This window comes from Geotrypetes seraphini, chromosome 2 (genome assembly GCF_902459505.1).
Source record: "Geotrypetes seraphini chromosome 2, aGeoSer1.1, whole genome shotgun sequence".
NCBI lineage: Eukaryota > Metazoa > Chordata > Amphibia > Gymnophiona > Dermophiidae > Geotrypetes > Geotrypetes seraphini.
In genome coordinates, this window is record NC_047085.1 from 205557441 (window position 1) to 205569881 (window position 12441).

General features: G+C 43.9%; 1 protein-coding gene across 1 annotated transcript in view; it reads left to right on the top strand.

The window, feature by feature from the left end:
• The window catches only part of F13A1 (coagulation factor XIII A chain), a 178063-nt gene that overhangs the window by 45912 nt on the left and 119710 nt on the right, over positions 1–12441 (top strand). The window contains exon 3 of the mRNA XM_033935263.1: positions 1968–2156. Coding sequence (XP_033791154.1) covers positions 1968–2156 — 189 coding nt within the window. The remainder of the gene's footprint in view (positions 1–1967; positions 2157–12441) is intronic.

Here is a 12441-nt window from a genome sequence, read left to right on the forward strand (position 1 = left end):
GCCAGGGCCAGGAGGACTTGGGCTCCCTCCTGGCCTGAACAACTAGCGGGGGGGGGGAGGTCACCCGGGCCAGGAGGACTTGGGCTCCCTCCTGGCCCGAACAACTAGCAGGGGGGGGGGTTGCCAGGGCCAGGAGGGCTTGGGCTCCCTCCTGGCCTGATATTGTCAGGGAGTTGGGGAGTCGGCGGGGCAAGAGGGCTTGGGCTCCCTCTTGCCCCGATCGTGTCGGGGGTGCCGCGGTTGGCTGGGGCAAGAGGGCTTGAGCTCCCTCTTGCCCCGATCGTGTCAGGGAGTCGGGGGGGGGCAAGAGGGCTTGAGCTCCCTCTTGCCCCGATTGTGTCGGGGAGTCGAGGAATCGGCGGGGCAAGAGGGCTTGAGAACCCTCTTGCCCCGATGTCGTCGGGAGGGGGGGGGTGTTGCGGTTTGACATGGCAGGAGGGTTTGGGCACCCTCCTGCCTGGATCGTTGTGGGGGGGGGGGGATTCTGTAACCGGTGTTGTTTTTGACAGACACCGGTTACAGAATCCAGCTTTTAGGTGAAGGACTGGCTCCTCCTTCGCCTAAAAGCCCTTCTGTTGGACGTTTGTGGCTTAGGCGTTTGTTTGTTTCATTATGGCTAAAAAGTGTAGACGTGCTGTGGGGATACTTTTAGACGTAGTGGAGATTGGGCGTTTAGGCAGAGGAAGGCCATAATCAAAACATGGACGTTTGTTTTGGTTATGGACACTTTCCCTGCTTCTGGGTTGAACGTTTAGGGACTTAGGCCAAAAGGGGACTTAGACGCTTTTTTTGATTATGCCCCTCCATGTGTACATGAAAAATGTATGGAAGAAATTGGGGGTGGGATTGGGGGGCGGGGCTAGGGCAGGATTGGGGGCGGGACTGACAATTAATAGATGTCCCCTTTTGATCAAAAAAATAAATGGTCACGTTAGGTATAACGATAGACAACTTAGAGGTCTGAACAATCAAATGGCTGGTCATCCAACTAGATAATTTTTGTGAAAAAAAATATTTTGGATGCATTTTTCAGGAATGGACATTTTACTTAGCCAACTTTGGGCGACTAGTGACTTAGGCCAAAAACGGACTTAGACATTTCTTTTGATTATGCCCCTCCACGTTTGAGATTGCCATAGTGGACAAAATGGGTACTATCATTTCTAAGCATCTAACCTGGTCTCCTTTAGATTATTATCTACATAGCGTTGACTCATCTAAGTAACTAATACTATCTGTCTTTGACTACCTCTGATTTGTTGCTTTATTATTATGATTTTCACTGCTATGGTTGTTATAATTGTTAAATACAGTTGAATTGAATGCACTTTATATTTTGTACATTTTTTTATGTAATTAAATTCTCAACAACCCCTCTCCCTACTCTGGAAGTCATAAGATTATGGGACATACCACGTGTTGACACAACCTGAAAAGAACAGCGAATTTTGGGCCCCTTTTTACAAAGCTGCTGTAGCGAGTCCCGGCACAGCAAATGCGATGCAGCCCATAGAAATCGAATGGCTTTGTAAAAGGAGCCCTCTTTAATAGCAAAAGTTAGCTACTGAGATGATTGGATTTAAGTAGTACAGAGTCAGTTTTAAATTGCCTGGATGTCACTACAGGACAAGAAAGAAAGGTCATCTGCTGTCATGTTTCTAGGTGGGGGGGGGGGAAGGGAGAGAGAAATTTCATAGTTTAAAGGGCCAATGTTTGATAATGGATGAGAAAGCCAGTCCTTAATAAGTCCTTTTGCGATCATCTTAATTTCAAATGTTTTACAATCTTCTTCACTCCTAAAGTCCCTTATGTGCCCATGGGTAAATAAAAGGATTAGCTGTAGTTGAAACAAGGTTTAGGAGCTGCAAATTGCATAGTGGATTTGTATGAAGAGCCTTAATATAATGAGAAGGCAGTATAACTCTTCTGCAAAGAATTTTGATGTTTTCCCCTCTCTTGCATTTCAGAATTCCTGGAAGTAGAGGCAGTGCATTTGTTCAAGTTTCCAGATGAGTTGAACAAGCAGGAGCACCACACAGATAAATACTACAACAGGCAGCTCATTGTTCGCCGGGGACAGACTTACCACATCCAGATTGATTTCTGCCGTCCTTACAATCCTGAAAAGGACCAGTTCTGGATAGAATATCTCATAGGTATGTGCCAGAGATTGGTTTTATGCCTTGTTGTTGCTGTTGGGTTTTTTTCATTTTATGCTTACTGCACCTTTCACCTTAATCATATTTTTCTTCATCTATAGAATTATGTTCTGAATGTAAGATTTAAAAAGCTCATTCATAGGTTATAAGCTAAACCGATAATAAGGACTATGACCCTTAAATGTGTATGGCTGCAAATGGAAAACATAATTTAAAATAGAAATGGAACAAAGCCCCAAATTGTTAATCACAATCTTACATTATTATTCAAATTTAAACAACAAGGAAGATTACAATACAATACAGATATTTCTATATTGCAACAGCCAAAAGCATTTAGTTCAGTGCAAATATATAAAAACATACTCATCAACCATTTCTGAGAGTTACAGATATTAATGTAGATAGTTAAGAATTATTAGAAAAGATTTTAGATTATGGCAAAAAAGCATACAACTTATTTGGGGAGGAAGCTTGGGGCGGACTGGTTGCTCCATGCTCTCCGCCGGGTCCCGGTCTTAGTATATAATGCGGAGCTGCGTGAGTGCCATTACAGGACCCTGCTACGGGCCTATACCTCCCAGAGCCGGGCCTACTATATGGGCTGTGTGGATACCCAGTATTGTCTCACCTGCCTCACTGAAGTGAATTCTTACTTTCATGGCTTTTGGAGTTGTGAGAGTATTCAGGGTTTTGGGGGGGAGCTGGCCTCCTTCTTTCAGGGCCTTCTTCAGGTTCCTGTCTCTCTTTCTGTTTTTCACATGCTGTTTGCTCACTTCACTGCATTTTCTGTTTTTTCTTCTGCTGAAAAATTGTTTTTGAGTAAATGTTATATTTTGGGGAAGAAGTGTATTTTGAACCATTGGCTGGCCGATGTTCCTCCCTCCTTTTGGTATTGGAGGAATAAACTTCATGAGCTGATGTGTTGGGAGGCCCGGCTGGCTTGCTCCTCTTGTCGCAAGAGTAGAGACTTCATTCACACTTGGTCTCCTTACTTGGACAGCTTGCCGCCGAGGAGTCGTAGCCGAATTTTGAACAGACTGCAACTGTATTCTGCTCCACCTGTCTGACCTGGGATTCTTTTTCTGTTGGGGGAAGGGGGGAGAGGGGTTTGGGGGGAGGGGGGTACAGGTCTGTTGGGGGGTGTTTGGGTCTCTTTGTTCCCTGAGAGGACATCAGTCCAGTCCTCTTTGGGTGGGGGGGGGAGGTGTCCCTCTTTTGCCTGTTGTTGGAAAAGTTACAATCCTTGTCTGTGTTCTGTGGTTGTGAGTTGTTATTCTCTTTATCAATAAAAACAGATTTAATAATAATAATAAAGCATACAACTTGCTTCAAATCTACTAAAAGAAGGTAACACAGATTACTAGACATCCGGTTTTACCTGGACATGTCCTCCTGTAGGGCGTCTGGATGGCTTTTCAAAACTTGGCACTTTGTCCAGGTTTTGAAAAGCTTCCAGCTAGGAGCGACATCGGGATGGCATCTGTGCATGCAACGACATCACGTGCATGCATGCATGAGTGTGATATCATCGCATCACACCAGCACATGCGCAGATGCCCTTCCGACACGTGAACAGGTTGATGGGGCGCGGCTGGGGGGACAGAACGGAGCGTGACTTGGGCGGGGATGGGCAGAACTGGGGGCGTAGCCATGGGTCCGGATTTTAGTTCTGGAAAATCTGGTAACCCTAGGTAACACGTTCCAAAACTTTACACCCTGATAGGAAAATGTAGATGAAAATAGGCACTTATATTTTATATTTTTAAAAGGTATTTTACATTTGTACATCAACGGTTCTCCCTTCTGCATCTATTCCTTTCTCTCCTCTCTTCTACCTTCCAAAGTATTTAGATCAATGCTGTCTTGTTAAAATGTTTATTTTTATTTTATATTTCCTCTATCTCTACTTTTCACTTCTCTATTACCTTCCAGGTACTTTAGTTAGATTGTGAGCCTTCGGGACAGTAAGGGAATTTTTCAAGTACCTTTCTTATTTCTAATCTTAATGTATATTTTCTGTAAACCGCTTAGAACCTAACGGATGTAGCGGTATATAAGAAATAAATTACATTACATTACATAGGCAGCGGAACCCAAGACGCCACCCAAGCTCTGCCCACAACCCCACTCCATAATAGTATTAATTGAATTGCCATTTTTTCCATTCATTCTTCATATACACACACAATATAATCTTATTAACAATACTTAATGGTAACCACAAAATTAAACTACATCAAGCACACTGTATGCAGAGAAAATGTTAATTAACATTTATATTCTGAGATCAAGGCAGATGATTTTAAAATCTGCAATGTTACCTCACTAACTGCTACAGAAAACTCCCCTTCAGTGCCAAACAAGAAGTAAGACAAAGCCCCGCAAAGAGCATAAGAATAGAAACAGCATCTTTTGTCCCTCCCCACCATCCCCATGCCCAAACCTTCTCCTTCCATCAACCCTCTCCAACACAATGCTGCATCTCTTCCTTCCTTCCCTCTACCACCATGTTCAACATTGCTCTCTCTTACATCCCTTTCAACATCCAATATTTCTCCCTCCTTCCTCTCTACCACTATCATGTTCACTAATTCTCCCTCTTTCTGCCTTTCCCCATGTACATCATCTCTCTTTCCCTTTCACTCCACACACCTATGTCCAGCAATTTTCCATTCCTTTTTCCTCCCCCACGGCAGAATTTCTTTCTCTCCTTTTCCACTACCCCACCTGTGCAGCGTCTCTCTTTTCCTCCTTTCCTAACCCCCCCAGCCCATGCATCTGTACTTCCCAACCCTATCCCACTACACGCATCTGTCCTTCCCAAGCCCCTCTCATCCTGTGTAACATCTGTTCTTCCCTGCCTTCTCACGGCAACCCTTTCCCAGTATATGCAGCATCTGTCCCCCCCTGCCTTCCCAACCCCCTACCCCCTACCTGTGGCGTATAGCATATGCTCTTCTTTCTTTCCCACCCCCAGTGGAACCCTGCGGCATTATCTCTCTCTTCGGCTTCCTAATATCCCACACCTATCTCCTCCCCGGTCGTTGTTATTTTAAATCTTTTGGCATCCTTTCAACGAGATCAGCGTGCTGCCGTCAGCCTGCCCAGAATCCTTCATTCAGCAGCATCCCACCTATGCGGAAACAGGAAATCATTGCTGAATGAAGACTTCCGGGGCAGGCCAACAGCAGCACTCTGATCTCTTTGACGCTGCCCAAAGATTTAAAATAACAAATACCGGGGAGGAGGTGTGGGGGAGTCGGGAGCTGAAGAGAGAGGGAAGGAAAGAAGAACATGTGTTACACGCCAGCGATTTAAAGTTACACCAGCCAGAATAGGAAGTAGGTGGGGGAGCAGAGCCACTGCTAATTTTTGGGGAGACCACGGCCCCTGTGCCTCCCCCCCCTCCGGTTCTGACACCTATGGTATATGTAACATTGATCTTAAAGCAGCTACATTGGTTGCCAGTGGAAAGTAGAATACGGTTCAAAGTTCTGACACTTATACACCAAACAATATATGTTACTGTTCCTTGTAATTTGTCCCAGATATTATAGTTATATAAATCAGTGTGCACTTTGATATCAAGAAAATATAAAGTGGCTGACAGTCTTGATTTTACGTAATGTGCATTATGCTTTTTCAGTGCTGGTCCATTGATGGGGCATGAGTTGCTTGGGTACCTGCGTCTGTGCAAATTTGAAACAGCTTAAGAAATATTTGAAAATACATTTGTTTGTCTATTTCTTCAAGCTTTTCCAACTGTTTGAAGAAGGCAGCTCTTAATTGAATGTGGAGGTTTGTTAGTAGTGAGATGTGTATTTGTTATATGTTTTTGGTATGAATGTTTGTTTTTATTGTGATCTGTCTTATATAGGTAGAATATAAATACAAAATAAATGCATAAATACCGTACATACCATTTATAATGTCACAGAGCCTGTTTATCCCAATGTTCTTGCCCCATATACATGTATTAATCTCTGTTTTCTCCACTCGTAGCCACTTGCTAGTTTTTGTAGGGAGTCAGGATTATGGTTTGTTCAAGATCATGCAGAAATTTAATAAAGGTTGGGTAGCATTTTGCCCCTAGTAAAGCTGATCCTGTCTGAGAAACCTGCTGAAGGAAAAGCTATCCTGATAAAATGTTTTGGGGATCTTCTAGTTTTCTCCTTACCCTATTCAACCTATTACTTTTTCCCTAACTTTTCAAAATGAGATGCTAACTTGTTCTCTGTGATCTCTATTTTTTTAAATGTTTCTTCACTATGATATATAGGAGGAATTATAAATCTAAAAGTTTCTGTTTATTTCCAAACAATCACATGCCATTATATGTACGTACCCACTTGGATATCTGCAGATATGCAGCTAAGAAAATAGAACTTTGCAGCCAAAAACATCCAAAGCATTTGGATATTAAAAGACAAAACTGAGGATTTCCCTTTCATTCCCAACTTGATTACTGGACCCCCCACTCTTCTCTCCTAGCTCAGCATCACTTTTCCTTCTCAAAACCCTTGTACTCATCTCCAGAAATCCTTTTGACTTCAGAGCAAGCCGGCTTCTATTGCAAACACAATGAGCCTGTGGTAAGTCTCCGACTTAGCGTTAATTTTAAACTTATGTGGCTGTGGGTTTCCAGGAACCCAACCCCTGCAGTACAAGGATTTCCTGGGGGAACAGTTTTTTCTTACAATTTAAACATTTCACTGCATTTCATGTGCCGAGCTCTACGACTGTGGAGATGGTGCGGTATACAAACCTAAAGTTTAGTTTAGTTTAGTTTAGTTTTACTCTGCAGGAAAGGCTGTGTGTCGGAACAAGATCCTAAACTAGACGTAAATAAAGAAAAATCAAAGTTTCTCATACCTGCAGAGTTTAAAGCAGTGGTACATGATATCCTATCTACTGTATATTATTTTCTCTTGTTTTATTCCTAGCAATTTTTTCCCCATATATAACAGTCTGGTTTATTAAGGCTTTTCTTCCAGTCTGCTTCTATGGTGATAGAAGTTGAGATGTTCTGCCAACAGAATAGAAGTACTAAGTCACAATAGATCCAAAGAGATAGAAGACACCTCACAAATTAAAATCACAGCCAACAGGCACTGGCATTACTTCACCCCAGCCATAGAAACAGAATTTAAAAGATTACTATAAAAAAAATATACACCAGAGATGAACGTATCCTGAGGACGAACGAGTGGCTACAGGGATGGTGCCGGGATATGAACTTCGGATTCCTAAACCATGGGGAAGCGCTACAAGGACTTCAGGGACCAGACGGACTCCATCTGACCAGTAGGGGTAAGAACGTCTTCGGACACCGACTAGCCCGCCTGCTTCACAGGGCTTTAAACTAGGTAAGTCGGGGGAGGGTACCCATTCACATATTAGTGCAGAAAGGAATTATCCTGATGAGGTGAGTCGAAACTCCGCTTCCATGTCCAAGGTAAGTACCCACATTGCAAACAGTTCTTTGGGAGTCACACCGACTCGGGTAGGATACGCCTCAAAGGGACTTAGCAAACACAAGATATGGAGGGCCATGTATGTCAATGCACACAGTTTAGGTAACAAAATTCTAGAATTGGAGGCTGAAATAAGGAATGCCGACCTAGATGTGGTGGCAATATCTGAAACTTGGTTCATGGACTCACATGGGTGGGATATGGCTATACCGGGCTACAATCTACTTCGTCAGGACAGAGAGGGCAGGTTAGGAGGGGGGGTAGCTCTATACATTAAAGAGGACATCAAAACCACCAGGATCACAGATGTCAAGTACACCGGGGAGTCCCTCTGGGTAAACCTGGCAAGAGGCAGAAAAAAATGCCTGTATCTAGGTGTGGTATACAGACCCCCAAGACAACTGGAAGACATGGACGCAGAATTAATTGAAGACATAGAGAATATCACTCTACGAGGAGAAGCTATACTGCTAGGGGACTTCAATATGCCTGATGCAGACTGGAACTCATTTTCAGCGACAACCAGCGGTAGCAGGAGGCTCTTAACCTCCATAAAGGGAGCACGTCTCAAACAAATGGTAACGGAGCCCACTAGGGGCCAGGCGATCCTCGACCTGGTACTCACCAACGGGGAAAGCGTCTCAGAGGTCTCAGTAGGAGATACGCTAGCCTCCAGCGACCACAACATAGTATGGTTCAACCTTAGGAAAGGCTTCCCTAGATCAAACACCAAAACAAAGGTACTCAATTTCCGGGGCACAGACTTCACACGCATGGGAGATTTCGTCCATCAGACGCTGCAGGACCAAGCGGAGACCGATGATGTAGAAGCTAAGTGGTTAACACTGAAATCAACCATACATGCAGCAACTAGCCGCTTCATAAAATCAGTAAATAAACGACAAAGAAACAATAAACCCCAATGGTTCACCGCGGAGATCTCGCACCTCATTAAGGAGAAGAAAATAGCGTTTCTCTCCTACAAGCGCACGGAGAAAAGAGAGGCAAAGGTAGAATATAGGACCAGGTCTACAGCGGTCAAAATGGTAGTTAGGGAGGCAAAACTTCGAATGGAAGAAATTCTGGCAAAAAAACATTAAAAAGGGGGACAAATCCTTCTTCAGGTATATTAGTGACAGAAAAAGGAACACAGGTGGGATAGTACGCCTTAGAAGACCGGACGGAAGTTATGTGGAAGCAGATTCCGATAAAGCCGAACTACTGAATGAATACTTCTGCTCAGTCTTTACCTGTGAGGCACCGGGACACGGTCCACAGTTGAAGGCAACACAAAGCACAGAAGATCCGTTTCAGAATTTTGAGTTCACACCAGGTGAAGTTTACAGTGAACTGGCAAGACTCAAGGTGAACAAAGCCATGGGACCAGACAATTTGCACCCAAGAGTGCTCAGAGAATTGAGCGATGTCCTGGCGAAACCGTTGGCTGAGCTATTCAATCTCTCCCTAAGTAAGGGGAAAGTTCCCCTGGACTGGAAATTAGCTAATGTCGTTCCTCTGCATAAAAAGGGTTGCAGGGCAGAGGCTGCGAATTATAGACCGGTGAGTCTCACATCAATAGTGTGCAAACTCATGGAAACACTAATTAAAAGCAAATTGGACACGATCTTGAATGAAGGGAATCTTCGGGATCCCAGTCAGCATGGATTCACCAAGGGTAGGTCCTGCCAATCCAATCTCATCAGCTTCTTTGACTGGGTAACAAGAAAGTTGGACTTGGGAGAGTCTTTGGACGTCGTGTACCTGGACTTCAGTAAAGCTTTTGACAGTGTCCCACACCGCAGGCTGCTAAGCAAGATGGAATCGATGGGGTTAGGAGAGACACTAACTGCATGGGTTAATGATTGGCTGAGTGGCAGACTTCAGAGGGTGGTGGCTAATGGTACCCTCTCTAAAACATCGGAGGTGACCAGTGGAGTGCCGCAGGGCTCGGTCCTGGGTCCACTCCTTTTCAACATATTCATAGGGGATCTGACTCAAGGGCTTCAAGGTAAAATAACACTATTCGCCGATGACGCCAAACTATGTAATATAGTAAGTGAATGCAGTTTACAGAATTATATGGCGCAAGGCCTGCTTACATTGGAAAGTTGGTCCTCAACCTGGCAGCTAGGCTTCAATGCTAAGAAATGTAAGGTCATGCACCTCGGAAGCGGAAATCCATGCAGGACGTACTTCTTGAACGGAGAAACTTTAACTAGGACTTCAGCAGAACGAGATTTAGGAGTAATCATCAGTGCAGACATGAAAACTGCCAATCAAGTGGAGAAGGCTTCATCTAAGGCAAGGCAGATATTGGGTTGTATCAATAGAAGTTTCGTCAGCCGAAAGCCTGAAGTCATAATGCCGTTGTACAGGGCCATGGTGAGACCTCATCTGGAGTACTGTGTGCAATTCTGGAAGCCACATTACAGTAAAGATGTGCGCAGAATTGAATCGTTTCAACAGACGGCCACCAGGATGATCTCGGGGCTCAAGGGTCTCTCGTACGAAGAGAGACTGAACAAATTGCAGCTCTACACTCTCGAGGAACGTAGGGAGAGGGGAGACATGATCGAAACATTTAAGTACCTCACGGGACGTGTCGAAGTGGAAGATGATATTTTCTTTCTCAAGGGACCCTCGGCCACAAGAGGGCACCCGCTCAAACTGAGGGGCGGAAAATTTCATGGCGACACCAGAAAGTATTTCTTCACAGAGAGAGTGGTTGATCATTGGAACAAGCTTCCAGTGCAGGTGATCGAGGCAGACAGCGTGCCAGACTTTAAGAATAAATGGGATACCCATGTGGGATCCCTACGAGGGTCAAGATAAGGAAATTGGGTCATTAGGGCATAGACAGGGGGTGGGTAAGCAGAGTGGGCAGACTTGATGGGCTGTAGCCCTTTTCTGCCGTCATCTTCTATGTTTCTATGTAAATCCCAATGCTCATCAGATACCTGTCCAACAATCCTACTAAAAGCCCCATCTAAGATGTACTATAACCATCTACTAAAATAACTTACTAGCAAAAGGAAAATTTTCTACAGAACTAGGAAAAATTATCCTTACTCCTATTACACAGTTTGGATTCTCCTATTACACAGTCTGATTGGGACATTGCCGTCAGTTTGGAAGGTCTGTTGTCCCGCCCCACTTCTACTTCTTCAGATTCTTACTACTCCTGATGTAAAGCCCTGCCAGGAGCTTTAAAGGGACTGTGAAAAACAGCAGGAAGACCTCAGGAAACTGGAAGACTGGGCGTCCAAATGGCAGATGTAATTTAATGTGGATAACGATCCCAGACTACAAATCGTTCAGAAAAGAAATAAAAACCATGCTATTCAAGAAATCCTTGAAGACAAACTAACACCGCAAGACTCATCCCAATTCTCTGAAGCTCTTCTCTTCAATTCCTCTGGAAATGGCCAGATAACTTCTTTTGTAATCTGCCTTGAACCGCAAGGTATTGGCGGAATAGGAATCACTAATGTAATGTAAAAGAATAATCCAAATCATAGTTACCGAATGCTAGGGTCCACCTGGGGAGGGGGGGGTCAGCACTCAAGAAAAAGATCTGGGTGCCGTTGTGGACAATATGCTGAAACCTTCCGCCCAATGTGCAACAACGGCCAAGAAAGCAAACAAGATGCTAGGAGTTATTAGAAAAGGGATGGTACACAAGACTAAGAATGTTATAATACCTCTGTATTGCTCAATGGTGCAACACCACCTTGAGTACTGCATTCAGTTCTGGTCTCCTTATCTCAAAAAAGATATAGCGGCACTAGAAAAGGTTCAAAGAAGAGCACCCAAGATGATAAAGGGGATGGGACTAAAGAGGTTAGGGCTCTTCAGCTTGGAAAAGAGACGGCTGAGGGAAGATATGATTGAAGTCTAAAATCCTGAGTGGTTTAGAACAGGTACAAGTGGATTGATTTTATACTGCATTAAAGATTTACAAAGACTAAGGGACACTTGATGAAGTTACAGAGTAATACTTTTAAAACCAATAGGAGGAAATATTTTTTCACTCAGAGAATAGTTAAGCCAGAAGATGTGGTAAGAGCGGATAATGTAGCTAGATTTTTTTTTAAAAAGGTTTGGACAGATTCCTGAAGGAAAAGTCCATAAACTTCTGTTGAGACAGACATGAGAGAAGTCACTGCTTGCCCTTGATTGGTGGCATAGAATGGGTTTTTGCCAGGATTGTGACTTGGACTGGCCTCCGTGAAGACGGGGTACTGGTCTATAAGGACCATTGGCATGCCCCAGTAAAGCTATTCTTATGTACTTGCAGAGCAACATTTTAGATGACTCTGGGTAATCTCTGCTCTGCAACATCTGGGTATTCTGCTGACAGATCTAGAGGAAGCTTTGCCTCTTGAAAAGATCATTCAGAAGCAGAGCACATTGCTTTGATTTGGATCCAAGTTCTTAAAAATACACTCATAGGATTGCTCACAGCGTACATCTGGTCTTGAACACATCTGGTCTTTGGAAGCACGAGCTTGGACAGGAGTTGGAGTTTCCACAATGGAAGAAGATATGGCAAATGACGATGCATACCACTGTTTCAGCATCCATTCATCAATTCTGTTGGTTTTTTTGCTGCATTAGGCCTAGTGGACGCCTTATAAACTATCAAAGTTTAGTCTACAAGGGATAACAGATGTTGGCAACTATCTCAGGAATATTGGGACTTTGCCACATATGTTATTTCAATGCCCATCGTCACTTCAAAAGTACTGATTAGGAGTGTGGACTACTTGTATGGACATTTTGCATTTGCCAGAGCCTCTACTGAT